The sequence below is a fragment of the Eulemur rufifrons genome, chromosome 1 (assembly GCF_041146395.1).
Source record: "Eulemur rufifrons isolate Redbay chromosome 1, OSU_ERuf_1, whole genome shotgun sequence".
In the NCBI taxonomy this organism is placed as follows: Eukaryota; Metazoa; Chordata; class Mammalia; order Primates; family Lemuridae; genus Eulemur; species Eulemur rufifrons.
This window is the reverse complement of record NC_090983.1, coordinates 56,704,111-56,721,330: the sequence shown is the minus strand read 5'-3', so window position 1 is coordinate 56,721,330 and position 17,220 is coordinate 56,704,111. Positions and strand designations below refer to the sequence as shown.

Here is a 17,220-nt window from a genome sequence, read left to right as displayed (position 1 = left end):
TCTAAAGGAAGCTGCACAACAAGCCAATGCTCACAGAAATTCATCTTTTAAAAAATATTTTTCTTCAGCTTTAACTGTTGGAAAAAAATTAAAAAAAAACTATTTTTCTCAGTAGTACTTAATATAAATCAGATCTTTTAAGGTATTGCAGAATTGCTCTCCCCACTGCAAAGTGTAAATCCATATAAACTCTGGACAGTCTAAATATGAGTATGCTACTGCTTTCCTGCTATAAGGGCAAAGGCTTACAAGGGCCAAGGGGCAAGGGGCAGCAGTCCCTTGGCAGAATTGTCCTCTCAGTTTTACTGCTCTGTAAAATTGGTCAAGCCCCTTATATGTACCACATGCCTAATTGTGTTGATAATTAATTACCTGAGGTAAATGAGTGAAAATTTTAAATGATCATAACTTACATTCTTTTTAAACCAGAGGAACAATTTATGTCCTATAGCTAGCTAGTTCCTTTAAAACACACCCCACATCCCTACAAGGATGGCTGCCCCTTCCCCAGCCCAAATAGCAGTGGTTATTTCTAATATAATCCAGGGACCCTTACCCTTTAAAATAATTTAATAATAATATGACATATTTCCCTAGAAGGCACTGGATTTGGAATCAAAAGACTTGCTTTGGTACTTACGAACAGTGTGTTTCAGGAGGAGGCACTTATCTTCCCTGAGCCTCAATTTCTTTATCTGTAAAATAACAACAGCAAAGAAGGTCAATATTCTTTGCAATTTTCTCTTCTTTCCTCAAATAGCACTTTGTTCATTGCTGCGTTTTAGAATTTGTATCCTAGCGTTAACCGGAAGTTGAAGTGGAAACTCTATGAAGGTAGGGTTCTTTTCCAATACCCTGGCAGAAGATCAGTAAATGTTTATTAAATGAAGCACTTTATTTCACGAACGATGTGGCATTTTGATGGTTACAAACGTTCCCAGTCAACTCAACTAGCTATTTGAAAGGCACCAAAATCCTAGAAATCCAGGAAGGTAGTAGTGATGCAAGCCAGGGAACGCCGGGAGATGCCGTCAACCAACCCATGACGCACTTCCGGTGCGACGCTTTCCCTCCACGCCGGGACGGGCTGTGGGGGAGGGAGGCGGTTAGCGAGCTTTAGCGCCTTTTCTGGCGGCGGTAGATTTGAAGCGCTTTAAAGGACCTGACCCAGGAAAGAGGAAACTCTACCGGTGCAGGTAAGTGGCTTGAGGCTCACGTTATTTTGGTGGCGTCATTTGCAGCAGTCCCGGGTACGAGAGCTGCAAGCGCCTAGGGAGACGGGCGGAGCCGGCGCGGCAGGCCGGGCAGGGTTAACCGTCTTCCCTTCGAGGTATTTGGGCTCCTTGGGCCTAGAGAGGCCCCTTGAGAACCGCAGGACTGGCTTTTGCAGCTGGAGAAGGCCTCCAGCTGAGCCTCCCAGGCCTGGGAAAGGCCCTTCCTCTGCCAGCCCCCGCCCTCCCCACTCCGGCTCACACCTCCCTCCCTGACGCATTTTGCCGCACAAGCTGTAATATGGCGGCAGCGATGGCGGCCTGAACTCTAGGGATCCGGGTTGATTTTTAATGCTTCAAAATCGTAAGACTGAGCACTACTGCAGGGTAGGTGGAAGGGTTGGTGGGAAACTGGGAGGCGCAACCTGAGGTCCTGTCAGTTTAGGGTTGGAGAGTGACGGGCGAAAAGCCTGAATGACAGGGATTAAAATCGAAGACAAGCTTTTCCTCCTACTCCGACCTTTTCCTCTCGCAGGACAGCGGTTGTCGTGCATAGTTAAGTGGCCCAGGCCACTTTGTTAAGCATTCTCCTAAAACTCAAATCCAGGGTCTAACCTGAGCTCTTGGGAAGTTCTCCCACGTTTTCGAGGAGCTGTGAGCTGAGGAGGACTTTTAGGAGGAGATAATTTCTCTTTAGGAGGAAGGGTGATGGTTTCGGGGCCCCATATGCCTTAAAGAAATGTGGTAATTGGTTGATCTTTAGTCTTAAGGAGCAAAGTCTGGGTCTACCGGCAAGGAGAATGCCCAGTCGTTTTGAAAATGTTATAAAAGCACCATTTTGTGCATTGATTTTTATTTCGTCCCACAACGGTTCTGTACAGTACCAAAATTTTGCAGTAGCGATCACGAATACAGCATCCAGGGAACAATGAGATATTTTAGAAATTTGGGGGTCCGTTAATAACTTTCAGTAGCTAAAACCAGAAAGGGGAAGATACATATGTTTATTATGACTGTGTGTATTCCTAGCTGGTAAAGGAGGATGGCCAGTATTTGCTAGTTCGTAACAATGATGGGGGGAGGGGGAGAGAGAAAACATTTTACAAATTTTCAAGTCGTGCCATAAAATCCAGAAAAAATACAGATATCTAGAGTGGCTGCTTCTCTCCTTCGTGTTGTTTGTATACCTGAAGATTTGCCCGTTTTAATACCCTCCCCCTTTTTTTATGTTAACCATTTGGAATGGGATCATTTCTACAAGAAATTACATACGCCTCTGTCCCATTGTACATTAACAGTTTTTTTTATGATTCAGAATTATTGATGCCCTGAGATCCTATAGAGTCTTGTAGTAGAATTCTGCCGTTTGAATTGTGATTCCTTCTTAAGGCTTTTTGTCCTTTGCAGGCAGTTGTCAGGGTTGCCTTCCCCTGCTGTCCAGTAGTGTATACAAATGCAAACTTCATAGGTTAGAAAATTCGCACTTTCTGGCCCAGTCTCCTTTCTGAGTGTCAGTTTCTTCATCTGCAAAATGACATTGTTTTGATTTCCAGCTGTCATCAGCTATGGGCTTGAAAAATACTCAGGTTTGTTAAAAGACAATTCAGCGGTTCTCCTGTGAGTGAAGAACGTTCATTACATTTATTTTGACTTATTAAAGCCTTTATTTTTTAGTGCTTGTTGGGTTCTTTGGTTTTATTTTGTTTAATTACATAAACTCAATGTACAATGGTGCTTGTTATTGTGGTCTGGCAGTATTGGTGGCCTATACATAGGGTCTTTGTCTTTTTGATATTTTGCCTATTTTAAATTAGATTTTCTGGCAGGTAGCATTCCATTCTTTATGCTAAGGGAAATTGGTGGCCATTTATAATAGAAAGATGAACTAGTTCTATTAGTTATGACATTATCTACAGTTCTTTAAATAGTAGTTGCCCCTCTTAGGAAATACAATAAATTGACTTCCCTCCCCCTTATTGCTTTACAAATAGAGTATTTCAACAAAATTATAACTGTCTATTTTCAGTATCCTAATGTACTAAGAGGTCATATGTAGTAGCAATCCAGAGATAATTCAAGTGATTTGAAGAGTTTGTTCCAAGTCTTTCTGCTACATTGTGGTATTGCTTGCTTTTTTTGTTTTTCTTTTAATATTAGCACTAAACTTCAATTTTCATTTTGCTTAAGTTTCAGTGATTTTGCCCTGGTTTAATGCTTATATGGTTGCTGTAAGAACTTGGTGTATTTTTATTTCTGTAGGGCAAAACTTGCATCTTGAAATTTACTATGGGCAGTATCATAAATATTCAGAGAAAACTGCTGTAACTGGGACTTTGCGCTTTTAGTGCCAGACAGAAAAACTTTTGTACTTTGCGTTAGAGTGGTGGCTTAAAGTGATCACAAACCTCTTTTTGATATTTGATCATATAATACTTACTAATAAATGTAAACATCATTCTTGGACATTAAAATGATAATTTAAAAACATGAATGATTCCTTAACTCATTTTTTACATGAATGAAGTAATTTTGTTTATACATTAGGGTATTGTTAATTGAACACTTGAGCTTAAGGTTTATTCATAATTAAACCATTGCATTATGGTCATATGGTGGAAAGTAAAATTGAATAAGCCATTATCTGAAATATTTGTGAGTAAACTAGTTTTTACAGTGAAATTGTAGAGAGTACCAAACCAGAATTTTTATTTTTTTCCATTTGTGAATTTGAGCCAGTCATTTCAGTTCTCATCCTGTTGTTCTTGCTCTATAAAATCAGAAGATTGGATCAGATTATCTCTTAAGGTTCCTCCAAACCCCGAAAGTCTTTAATTTTTTTATGTAGGAATTACTGGATTGAATAACGGGCTAGAATGGTTTTGAGTATATCTCTGAAGACAGTGAGGTCAAATTTATGATTATAAGAACTTAGATAATTGCAGGTACAACATTAAGGGTTTTGGCAGAGATTTCCCAGTTAGTATTTGCCTCTGTGGTTTGGTACTGATATAGGTATATTATTTTTATCTGTCACATTGTATATGTAAAGAGTGCATAATATCCTTATTTTACACAGAATTTGAAATAAAAAACAAAACGCTGAATTTGGCAACATTACAGATTATCTCTTTCTAAGTTTTCTTAGAGGATTTAAGAATTTCAGAAGTGCCTGTACACTGTTATTCATGCTGCTACCAGTGCAGCAGTGGTTTATGTTTGTCAGAAACACCAAGAGAATGGGTGCTATATGGAAGAGCATAGTTGCCTTTCCTGACACTCACCTCAGAATTTTACCTTGTTTTTACTTAATTCATTAGCAACTTGGCATTCATAAATGTATACAAATGTTTTTGAAGAAGCAAGTCGACTTTCATTTCTCATTTGATCAATGTGAACTACATTAGGAGTGGGCTAAAGTGGCTGGTATGAATGTTAAATTGCTTTCTTTGAAAGTAATCTTAAAGATCTGGTATAGTTTTAATTAATTAAACTTACATGATTGCACTTAGAGGTAGAAATCTTGTGTAAAAAAAAATGTCTCCTGTTTCATTAAACTTAGCAGATGAGAACACCCTTTCTTTGTTTCCTGGTCTTGAAGAAGTGGATTCTGTTTAAAAAAGGGCGGCGTGGGAACATTTTTTTAATAGAATGCAGCCCCAGTAGACAGATCTAGGAAATGGGTTCTGTTTCAGTTGTGGATTAGGCTAAGAGGATGATTACTGGTAGGCTCTGGGAGAATTTACTGACTACAGATAAATATTAGCAATAACCCACGTAAGAAGCAGTACATTTAAGGGGAAAGGCACTGGGTTATAATAGAAGAGTCTAGTTCTGCTGATGCCTCCAGTGACTAGCATTCTTCCTGCTTGGTAAAGTAGTCACTGTACTTGGTGTTGAAGTTACAGAGGTTTCAAATTCGTGGCATTTAAAAACAAATTTATGGGATAATGAGAATAAGATTCAACCAGGGAGAATTGTTTAACCTTAGAGAGTCAGTGTAAAGTTCCCAGAGAGTGAACTCTGGCTAAGTTGAATCTTAGAGGACATGCAGGAATTGGCCAGGGAAATTGGAAGGGGCTGAGAGTTGCTCAGCATCTTAATAGTTAAAAGAATTTACTGTCTGCTTTTTCAAGACTGGAGACTCAGTGCTATGCTGACTCTCTCATACTGTGTGAAACTTCCAAGTAACTTTTTGAATATAATAAAAACTCACTGTATTACTTATTGCCTTATTACAAGCACCATATCCTTTACTATATACTTTAATTAGTTGCCTATATCATTGTTCTCTTTTTCATGGCATCATTTAGTCATGTTATTTTAGGATAAATATGGAAATTATTCTATGCATGAAACTACAAGATTAAACTTTTTACACATGAACTGGTTACCTCTTGCTGATTTTTTTTTATGAAATGTATTTGTTGGATAAGTTTATAAACCTTAGCATTTTGTGATATTTTAAAATTTTATTACTTTATTATTGAAGTGTAAAATTGACTATATTGTTGATAGACATTAAAAACAACATATTGTAATCATCTGCTTAGAAAAAATAGAATATAATAAAATATTAAAAGCTATAACTATTAGGATTTTGTGCATTTTTGTATGATCTAATTTTATCAGTGAGCTTTTACTTTATTGCTTGAATTACTAAAAATGTATTTTCATAATGAAAAAAACTAGATTAAATTTGGTATTCAAGGCCAGGAGCCATGGTCACACCTGTAATCCTAGCACTCTGGAAGACCAAGGCAGGGGGATTGCTGGAGGCCAGGAGTTCAAGACCAGTCTGAGCAAGAGTGAGACCCCGTCTCTACTAAATGTAGAAAAATTAGCAGTGTTGTGGCACAGTGCCTGCAGTCCCAGCTACTCAGGAGACTGAGTCAGGAGGATCACTTGAGCCCAGGAGTTTGAGGTTGCAGCGATCTAGGATGACACCACTGCACTCTACCCTTGGCAACAGAGCAAGACTCTGTCTCAAAAAAAATAAATGAAATAAAATAAAATAAATTTTAAAAAACAAAATGAAATTTAAAAAGAAAAATACTATAATAATTGTTAATTAAAAAATAAATACATTTGGTATTCAAATTTCTCAAGGGGTCAGGCAGGTGAGGTGAGTGCATGGGGTCAGGTAGATAATAAATGGTAACAGCTAATAGGCAATAGTGGAAACTAGGTCAAACTAGAATATATATGTCATCTAGTGGGAGCAGACTATGCTGATTGCTCTACAGAAACGGGGCACAGTGCCAGCCATGGTGATTTTTTTTTTCCCCCCCCCAAGAAAAATTCAAATCTGGATTTTATACATATGGCTGCAACTCATTCAGACTAAACAAATTTGCAGCAAACAAATCACCCTCAGACTACTAGTCTGAAAGTTTTGATTATATTCTAGTATTCTTAAGCAATTCATGAATTATTTTATTGAAAATTTCATGGGCTTAATTTTTCCCTGAAATTTTGATATCTCTCAGCATTGTTTTCTCTTTACTTTTTCTTGAAAAAATGAGAAGATTCTTGTCTGTGTCTGACTTTAGATATTATTTAGTTAGTGATACCAGGAAATCATAATTATAGAGGAAATACTGTATTCTATTTCTGATTCGTAATAAGTAACCTTTTAGTAATGGTCAGTAATGTTAGAGACAGTGTGGAAACCGTCTTTTGTGTCACTATTGTCCTTCATTAGCTACTAATATTAGAGCATTTAATACTCAAGGGATTTATGTAATAATTTTAATAATCTGCTGTCTTTCGGCCGGGTGCGGTGGCTCACGCCTGTAATCCTAGCACTCTGGGAGGCCGAGGCAGGAGGATCGCTCTAGGTCAGGAGTTCGAGACCAGCCTGAGCAAGAGTGAGACCCCATCTCTACTAAAAATAGAAAGAAATGATCTGGACAACTAAAAATATATGTAGAAAAAATTAGCCGGGCAGGGTGACACATGCCTGTAGTCCCAGCTACTTGGGAGGCTGAGGCAGAAGGATTGCTTAAGCCCAGGAGTTTGAGGTTGCTGTGAGGTAGGCTGACGCCACAGCACTCTAGTCAGGGCAACAGAGTGAGACTCTGTCTCAAAAAAAAAAAAAAAAAAAAAAAATTTTGCTGTCTTTCATCTTTCTTGAATTTAAGATATATTTGATTTGTCATTTCAGGAAAACTAATTTTAATCAATTTATGAAAAGTATATCCTTGAGTAATAGTATCTAAAGACATATTACAACCGTTTACAGACATATACATTATAATCTTAGAAGAGTCTATATACATTTTTCTTTTATTAGGATTTTTTTCTTTATAAAACTTGTTAAAGAAAAATAGAAAGTAGTGAGGCAAAAGCCCTCTCCAGTCCTACAACCAGACACAATAATGATTATTTCCTTTCGACTCTTTTTTTTTTTCCTTTTTGTAAATCTTTGCCCAAGCTTGAGGGTTGGAAGTAGTTTACTTGATTATAATAATATTATATATGCTGTTTTATCTCTTGATTATTTTTAACAAATTATGAGCATTTTCCAAATTATTAATCTTTGTATGCATTGCTTTAATAACTATGATATTCTGTTGAACCAAAGACTGTAACTTAAGCATTTTTTTGTAATGTTGGATGGGCTGGTTTTGATTATGTTACTAAAAAGAGCACCAAGATAACCAACTTTATACTGGAAGACTTTGTGAATTTGGGGTAGTTCCTTATAATAGATTCCTACCAGTTGAATTTTACTGGTTCCAAGTATAAACACTTAAGAATTTCAAATATTGCTAGGTATTGGAGTTGTATGCTGTTACTAGTAATATTATGAATTCGTATTTCTCTCCATTTGTACATTTCTTGGGAATTCTTTTAAAAGATCTTGCTATTGATAGGCAAAAAAAATCTCAGTATTTCTCTAAAAAATATTTTTTACTTGTTTATAAAATTAGTATCTATTGAAGAAATTTAGAAAACAGAAATACATAAAAGATAATCTTTAAAGGCTGGGTGTAGTGGCTCAAGCCTATAATCCTGGGACTCTGGGAGGCCAAGGCAGGAGGATGGCTTGAGGTCAGGAGTTTGAGAGGAGCCTGAGCAAGAGCGAAACCTTGTCTCTACCAAAAATAGAAAAAATTAGCCGTGGCACGCAAGTAGCTTTAGTCCCAGCTACTTGGGAGGCTGAAGCAGGAGGATCACTTGAGCCCAGAGTTTGAAATTGCGGTGAGCTATGATCACTGTACTCTACCCAGGGTAACAGAGCGAGACTCTGTCTCAAAAAAAAAAAAAAAAAAAAGAGGCCGGGCGCGGTGGCTCACGCCTGTAATCCTAGCACTCTGGGAGGCCGAGGCGGGTGGATCGCTCAAGGTCAGGAGTTCGAGACCAGCCTGAGCAAGAGCGAGACCCCGTCTCTACTAAAAATAGAAAAAAATTATATGGACAACTAAAAATATATATATAGAAAAATTAACCGGGCATAGTGGCGCATGCCTGTAGTCCCAGCTACTCGGGAGGCTGAGGCAGGAAGATCGCTTGAGCCCAGGAGTTTGAGGTTGCTGTGAGCTAGGCTGACGCCACGGCACTCACTCTAGCCTGGGCAACAAAGTGAGACTCTGTCTCAAAAAAAAAAAAAAAGAAATCATTTTTAAACCCATGGCCCAAACATAATTATTGTTAATGTTTTGGTGTAAGTTCTGTTTATTTTCTATGCATACTGATAATGTGTGAAATTGGAATTTAATAGTTAATACTGTTTACTAACTTGCATTTTTCACCTGATATGAATATTCTCTCATCCATGAATAGTCTTTGATCATTTTTCTTTTCAGTTTTATATGTTTTTGTAATAATTTTTAATATTTCTATGGTATAAAATTGAAATCATACATGTATAAAGTTAAAAAATCTTCCTTACTCAGCTAGCTACCCATTTCCTTTCCCACCAGATGACTTTATAAAACTAGAGAATAAATACTTTTCTTTTGCTTCTTTTAAAAATATACAAAGGAAGCATACCATACACACTTGTGTACCTTGTGTGTATGTTTGTTTTTTTGTTGTTTTTTTTTTTTCTTAGACAGAGTCTCACTCTGTCGCCCTGGGTAGAGTGCAGTGGCGTCGTCGCAGCTCACCACAACCTCAAACTCCTGGGCTCAAGCAATCGAGCCTCCTGCCTCAGCCTCCAGAGTAGCTGGGATTGATTACAGGTGTGCTCCACCATGCCTGGCTAATTTTTTTTTTTTTTCCTAATTTTGATAGAGACCGGGTCTCACTCTTGCTCAGGCTGATCTTGAACTCCTAACCTTAAGCAATCCTGCCTCAGCCTCCCAGAGTGCTAGGATTGCAGGCGTGAGCCACCTTGCCCAGCCTATACCTTGCTTTTTTGTTTTAAACTTGACAAAATGAGTTAACATTTAAAGATCTTAGGAAATAATTTTTCCAGCTTCCTCATTCTTTCTTATAGCTTTGTATAATACATTGTATTGATACGCTGTGATTTTTATAACATATCCCGCCTTTATGAACGTTTAGGTTTGCAGCATTTTACTACTACAAATGATGATGCATTCAATAATTTACGGTACACGCTTTATTTTGCAAATGCATAGAATAAATTCCTAGAAGCGAGATTACTGAGTCAAAGGGTATTTGATGCATTTGTAATACTGATACTTGTTGTTAAATTGGCAAAGAATTAAATCACTTTACCTCTTTACCAGCAGCAGCAATATTTTTATTTTTGTCAATCCAATAGGTGAAAAATGTTATCTCTGTAATTTTAATATGTGAAAATATGATTTCTCATGGGTAGATGGTATCTCATTTCATGACGGCATCATTTAACCAATTTCTATTACTGAATAATGGTTTTGGTTTTTATTTTACTATTATAAAAAGTCATACAATGACAGTCCCTATCTATGTTTTTTAAATATTAATATTTAAAATCCTTTAAAACTATATATTAGTATCTTTCTGTTTTCATTTAGCATTTAACAGATATCTTTTCCATGTTATAAAAAAACTAGGCAGTCCATAATATGAACTAATTTACTTAACTCTTGTGTTAGACATTGAGGTTGTTTCTAAATACTCACCGTTATTAAAAAAAATTTTTTTTTTAAAAACCCAAATACTATTTCTTTTAAAATGTTTGCCTTTACAAAGTTTCCAGTACATAGAATTACTAAAATGTTAAAAGATACAGTGAATATGAATATGTTCAAGGTTCTTGGTCTATAACGCCAAGTTGCATAATAAAATTGCTAGTGCCATTTATGTTTTTTGTTATTTCACTTTTTGGGAATTGTCTGTTCATATTCTCTTCAGTGGCCTTAGAGCTTTTAATTGTTTGGTACATCAACCCTATGGTAGGAACAGAGGGACAGTGAAGTGGTTTTTTGGTTGTCGGAGTGACTAATATTTAATAGTGCCAGGGGTGCTTAATGTTCTGCAATGAATCGGATGGTCCCACTCAATGAACAGTTGTCCTAGTGCCTCCATTTCTAAGCACTATTATATGAAAATCAATATATTTGTTAAAAATTTTTTCCTTTCTAATTTTCAAGTAAAAACAATAAATGTTTTCATGAGTTCAAATCTGTTTATTCATAATTAGTGAATCTAAAAAGTTATTTAGTATCCAGAGTTTAAGCAAATATTCACTGGTATTTTTCTTAGTTTCCATTCGGGAGGGGTGGTACACAATTTTGTGAAAAGAAAAATCATTTCCTAGGATCTTTAAATGTTAAGCAGCAGTACAAGGTGAGTATCCCTTATCCAAAATGCTTGGGACCTGAACTATTTCAGGTTTTGGATCTTTTGGATTTTGTAATATTGCATTATACTTACCAGCACCCCAAATCTGGAAATCTGAAATGCCTCCAATGAGCGTCTTGTCAGCACTTGAAAAATTTTGGATTTGGGATGCTAAACCTGTAGTACTCTTGAAAGTGAGACACTTAAAAAATACATCATTGAAAATTTAAATTATGTGCTCATTTGAAGAATTTCTTTTGTAAGTCTGATGTAGAAAACCTGGGAAGTGCAAAACTAAAATAAAAATTACCTATAACCCATTCACTTAGATAGACTCTTAATATTTTCATGTATTTCCTATTTTGTTTTACTATGCAGATATTTTAAAATTTTATTAATTTTAAGTTGGAACACTAATACCGGAATATATTTGTGTTACAAAAATTGAAACCATATGGTTTCAATTATAACTATAATTCAGTGCGTATAGTTGAAGCTAAAGACCCCATTGATTCCATTTGTATGTAGTTCCAGTTCCATTTGCAGAGATACTGTTAAGAGTTTTGTTATGTATAGTATTCTCAAGACCTCTTTCTGTAGAAATTATTATTTTAGGGTGTTAAATACTTCCGTGCAACTTTTTTTCTTTTCCTTTTTAATTAATTATTTATTTATTTGTTTACTTTTTTTTGAGACAGAGTCTCTCTGTCACCCTGGGTAGAGTACAGTGGCATCATCCTAGCTCACTGCAGCCTCAACTCCCAGCCTCAAGTGATTCTCCTGCCTTGGCCTCCTGAGTAGCTGGGACTACAGATGTGTGCTACCACACCTGGCTAATTTTTTTTAATGTGTATTTTTTTTTTTTTTTTTTAGAGACAGGGTCTGTTTATGTTTGCATAGGCTGGTCTTGAACTCCTGGCCTCAGCCAGTACCCCCATCTGGTCTCCCAAAGTGCTGGAATTAGAGGCATGAGCTGCTGAGCCCAGCATTTTTTTTTTTTTTTTTTTTTTTTTTGCTTTTCAACAAAAAATAGGTTTCTTGGATTGTGTTATATAAAGACTTTAAGCTGCCATATAGTATTAAAAAGCATGTTTATACCACAATTTATTCAGCTTTTCTCCCATTGTGAGATACTTTGAGTGTTTCTGATTTTTTGTTGTTATTACAATGTTGCATTCTCATGGATGCCTATCCTTTCACATTTATTCATTCAGTTAATAAATACTGATTTCCTGCCATATGCCAAGTACTGTTTGAGAATTAAGAGTGGAGTAAGAATGAAAATTCAGGTGTGTCACATCATGGAGCTTATATTTTAGTGAAAGGAGATAGATATAAAAACCTGAATTTATAATAAAAACCAATTAGCAATAAATGTTGGGAAGAAAATTAAAGCAGAATAAGAGGATATAAAGTGTTGGAGGATGGGGGCTGCTCTTTTCAATATGGTAGACTAGTCAGGGATGGGCCTCTGTGAGAAGGTGATACTTCAGCAGTGACTTAAATTAAGTGAGGATATGAACCATCAGAAGATGGGATAAGAGCATTCCCTGTAGAGGGAACAGCAAATGTAAAGGACATGATGAGAGAATAGGCCTTAGGATGTTAGAAAAACAGTAGGATACCAATGTAGCTGAAGTAAAGTTGAAGAAAATGTTAGGAAATGTTAGGAGATGAAACTTGAGGAACATGCATAGAGGTCAACAGTAACTAAAATATTTAGAGACATATGATTGAAATAATGGGAGCCATGAGCCACATGTGCTTATTGAACACTCAGAATGTGGCTAGTCTGAATTGAGATATGTGGTAATTATAAAATATACACTGGATTTCTAAGACTTAGCAAGAAAAGAATGTAAAGTATCTCAACATTTTTATGTTGATTATATGTGGAAATGATAATATTTTGGACTTCACAGGTTGAGCATCCCTAATCAACAAATCTGAAATCCAAAGTGCTCCAAAATTTAAAACTCTTTGAGCACCACAAGTGGAAAATTTCACACTTATGTACTTAATAAAAAGTTTATTTCACTGGGTGCGGTGGCTCTTGCCTGTAATCCTAGCAATCTGGGAGGCTGAGGCAGGAGGATCGATTGAGGTTAGGAGATCAAGACCAGACCCTGTCTCTACTAAAAAAAAAAAAAAAGAAAAGAAAAATTAGCTAGGCATTGTGGCGTGTACCTGTAGTTCCAGCTACTTGGGAGGCTAAGGCAGGAGGATCGCTTGAGCCCAGGAGTTTGAGGTTGCTGTGAGCTAGGCTGACACCATGGCACTATAGCCCAGGCAACAGAGCAAGACTCTTGTCTCAAAAAAAAAAAAAAAATATCACAAAAACTTAATTTCATGTACAAAATTATTTAAATATTGTATAAAATTAGGCTCAGGCTGTGTGTATAAGGTATATAGGAAACATAAATGAATTCAGTGTTTAGACTTTGGCCTCATCCCCAAGATATGTCATATATATACAAATATTCTAAAATTCAAAAGAATCTGAAACACTTCTGGCTTTAAGCATATCCAGCAAGGATACTCAACCTGTATTTCCTAAGTTAAATAGAATACATTATTAAAATAAGCCTAATTTTACTTGTCAAAATATGGGTACTAAAAAATTTTAAATTACCTATGTGGCTCATATTTCTATTGGACAGTGCTGGCTTACAGCCTTAAAAATTCATGCTCAGTAAGACATTTCAGTTAAATGGGACGGTAAGACATCAGAGTTTCAGACAGGGGAATGAGGTGTTTAGGTTCATGTTTTAAAAGAATCATACTATTCTGGTTGTTCTGTGGAGAATAGGCTGTATAGAACTAAGAGTAAAAGCAGAAAAACCAGTTAGGACATTATTGTAATAGTCTATATAAGAAATGATGATAATGGTAAAAGTAGTGAGAATGTTTGACATAATTTTTTGTTTGCTTGTTTAAAGAGAATGGGTTCTTGCTCTATGGCCCAGGCTGGAGGGCAGTGGCGCAATCATAGTTCACTGCAGCCTCAAACTCCTGGGCTCAAGGCATTCTCCTGCCTCAGCATCCTGAGTAGCTGAAACTACAGTCACGTGCCACCATGCCTGGCTAATTTTTCCTATTTTTGTAGAGATGTGTTCTAGCTGTGTTGCCCACACTTGTCTCAATCTCCTGGCCTCATGTGAGGCCTCCTGAGTAGCTGATATTACAGGCACAAGCCACCATGCCTGGCCATTTGCAATAGTTTTTGAAACTAGAGCCAAATTGACTTCCTAATGGTTTGGGTGGATAATGAGGTATGAAGGAAAGTATAACGAAAGATGACCCTCAAGTTTTCAGCCTTAGCAGCTGACTTGGACGGTGATAATGTTTATTGAGTATTTGAGGGAATGGGGGTAAGGGAATGAGCTTTGTTTTAGGTATTTGATTGATTGATTGACAGGGTCTCGCTATGTGTCTCAGGCTGGAGTGCAGTGCCCAATCACAGCTCACTGTAATTTCAAACTCCTAGGCTTAAGTGATCTTCCTGCCTCAGCCTCCCGTGTAGCTGGGACTACAGGCGCATGCCACCATGTCTAATTTTATTTTTATTATTTTTTGTAGCGATGGGTTTCGCTATGTTTTCCAGGCTGATCTTCAATTCCTGGCCTCAAGCAATCCTCCCCTCCTCGCCTCCCAAAGTGCTGGGATTACAGGCATGAGCCACTGTGCCTGGCCTAATTATTTTTAATAAAAAGTACACATTCTTAATTGTAGCTCAACATTTTCCCAAAGTAAACTCACCCATAAGCATTCAGATTATTAAAAAAACAGAACAAACCACTATCCTAGTAGCTCCTCCTACTTAGGCCTTTAACACCATAAATTAGTAGTGGTATTTATTGCAATTTCCAAGTCCCAGAATGATAGGGTTATCACATTGTGCCTTAGAATTGTGAAATTTGGAAAATCATCAAAAATTGTGTCTAAAAGGTTATGGATAATTAGGGATTATTTTTGAGTTTTCATAACTTTTGCTTGGTTTTCAAATTTGGAGTTTGTTTTAAAGAACACAGTATTTAATAAATTAACTGTAGCTCATGCCTGTAATCCTAGCACTCTGGGAGGCCGAGGTGGGAGGATCGCTCGAGGTCAGGAGTTAGAGACCAGCCTGAGCAAGGGCGAGACCCCATCTCTACTAAAAATAGAAAGAAATTAGCTGGACAACTAAAAATATATATAGAAAAAATTAGCCGGGTATGGTGGCACATGCCTATAGTCCCAGCTACTCGGGAGGCTGAGGCAGGAGGATCGCTTGAGCTCAGGAGTTTGAGGTTGCTGTGAGCTAGGCTGATGCCACGGCACTCTAGCCCGGGCAACAGAGCGAGACTCTGTCTCAAAAAAAAAAAAATTAACTGTAATTGTAAACAAAATTTGGTATGTTTTTGACAGTGTTATACACATGCTACAGGAATAGAAATCTTAGCTTGGGACATTGTAATTAAACACATACCTGTAGAAGTTTCTTTGGAGGAAAATATATAAATAAATCATTAAATTTCCTCTTCTCTATCCCCCAAAGTAGAGAATTTAAGAAGGCCTACAAAAATTGTTTAGAAGGTAAAGATAATCAGGCACTAAATATTAATTTAATGTTTTTCTTTGTTTTGTTTTGAGACAGAGTCTCACTCTGTTGCCTAGGCTAGAATGCGGTGGCATTAGCCTAGCTCACAGCAAGCTCAGACTCCTGGGCTCAAGTGATCCTCCCTCCTCAGCCTCCCAGAGTGCTAGTATTACGGGTGTGAGTCACTGCAAAAGGCCTAATGTTTTGCTTTAAGATTAGGATAGTTCCCTCAGATTTATGGATTCAAAGTATTCTCAATTCTAAATGGGCAGCACTTGAAATCCTTAATGCTTGTCAGGCAGAATCCTATGAAAGAAAGTAGTGAAAAAAAAAACCCAAAAAACAATGCAACAAATTTGGCAGGATATTAAGATAGCTAGGTTTTTGTTCTTCTGAGGAAGTCTATGTCTATAGTCTGTTGGAGGATTGAAAGGTAGCTTTTTTTGCGCAAAAAAAATTCTAGTATCTGTTATATCTGTTAGTAATTTTTAAATGGAGGAAGTTATGGGAAAATAATATTTTCCTCCCTTTCCCATACAATAATGCCAAAGATGAATATACCAACACTTGGACTGAATTTAAACTCAATTGTAATCTTTTATATAATTTAATTCTTCACACAATCAGCATTAAATGAATGAATACATATAATTTGTGTTTTTCAGATTGTTGGTACTTTGGGCAAAGGGGTTTTTGAGCCTCCCCTTTCTCTCCCTTGCTTTTACACATGTGATATAATTTTGTAAAACTAAACGAGTACAAGTAAAATTGGGGAAATGGGAATAAAATAGGTGGGTTGTAACAGCATTGGTTAAGCTATTATGCTATAGTTGTGCAATTATATCTCAATTTTGCAAAATGTTCCCATTGAAGGGAGCTGGGTAAAGTGCACACTGGATCTCTCTATATTTTCTATAATTGCATATGAATCTACAATTGTCTCAAAAATTTCAGTTTGAAAGGATGAAGGGCCAGGTGCAGTCACTCAGGCCTATAATCCTGGCACTTCAGGAGGCCGAGACAGGAGAGGATTTTGGGGATCTTTTGAGGCCAGGTGTTTGTTCGAGACCAGCCTGGGTAACATAGCGAGACCCTGTCTCTACAATAAATAAATAAATATTAATGAGATGTGATGGTGTGTGCCTGTTCCTAGCTATTAATACTTGGGAGACCGAGGCAGGAGACTCACTTGAGCCCACGAGTTTGAGGTTGCAGTGAGCTGTGATCATACCACTGCACTCTAGCCAGAACAACAGAATGAGACCTTGTATGAAAAAAAAAAATGTGTTTTTATTCAGAATGTAAACCTACTGTACATGCCATTTAATGATACCGTGCTGTCACTAAGATGCCCTCAGGTTTTTTTCTTCGTAGATGATTTATTTTTGGTGTTATTTTAGGAATTTGAATGTTTTTCTTTTTTTCTGTTTTTTAAAGCCTCACATTTTCTTTTTCTTTCTTTTTTTTTGTAGCCACTCAAATTTAGCAGTGGGGGGTTGGATACCAACTTCAGTGACACTAATGTTAGTAAGTTCTGATAACTCACTACCGTTGGACCAGTCAAGCTTCACATTTTAATCAGAACTCTCATTTTCATTTTCCAGAAGCAAAGGGATTAGATCAGTTGTCCCTGGGTTTCTTATTTGTTTGTTTGTTTGTTTGGGGTTTGTTTTTTTTTTTTTTTTTTGGTTT

At 36.9% G+C, this 17,220-nt stretch overlaps 1 protein-coding gene across 3 annotated transcripts in view; it reads left to right on the top strand.

Annotated features, from left to right (window-relative positions):
• The first annotated feature begins 1,135 nt into the window (after positions 1–1,135).
• Positions 1,136–17,220, top strand: part of PPIG (peptidylprolyl isomerase G) — a 48,787-nt gene continuing 32,702 nt past the window's right edge. Inside the window, exons 1-2 of one of the 3 annotated variants that reach the window (XM_069471533.1) lie at positions 1,531–1,598; positions 17,001–17,055. In XM_069471533.1, the coding sequence (XP_069327634.1) occupies positions 1,563–1,598; positions 17,001–17,055 (91 nt within the window). In that variant the 5' untranslated portion in view covers positions 1,531–1,562. Of the gene's footprint in view, positions 1,197–1,530; positions 1,599–17,000; positions 17,056–17,220 lie in introns of those variants that run through there. The other 2 variants (XM_069471543.1, XM_069471552.1) reach the window with 2 other exon arrangements.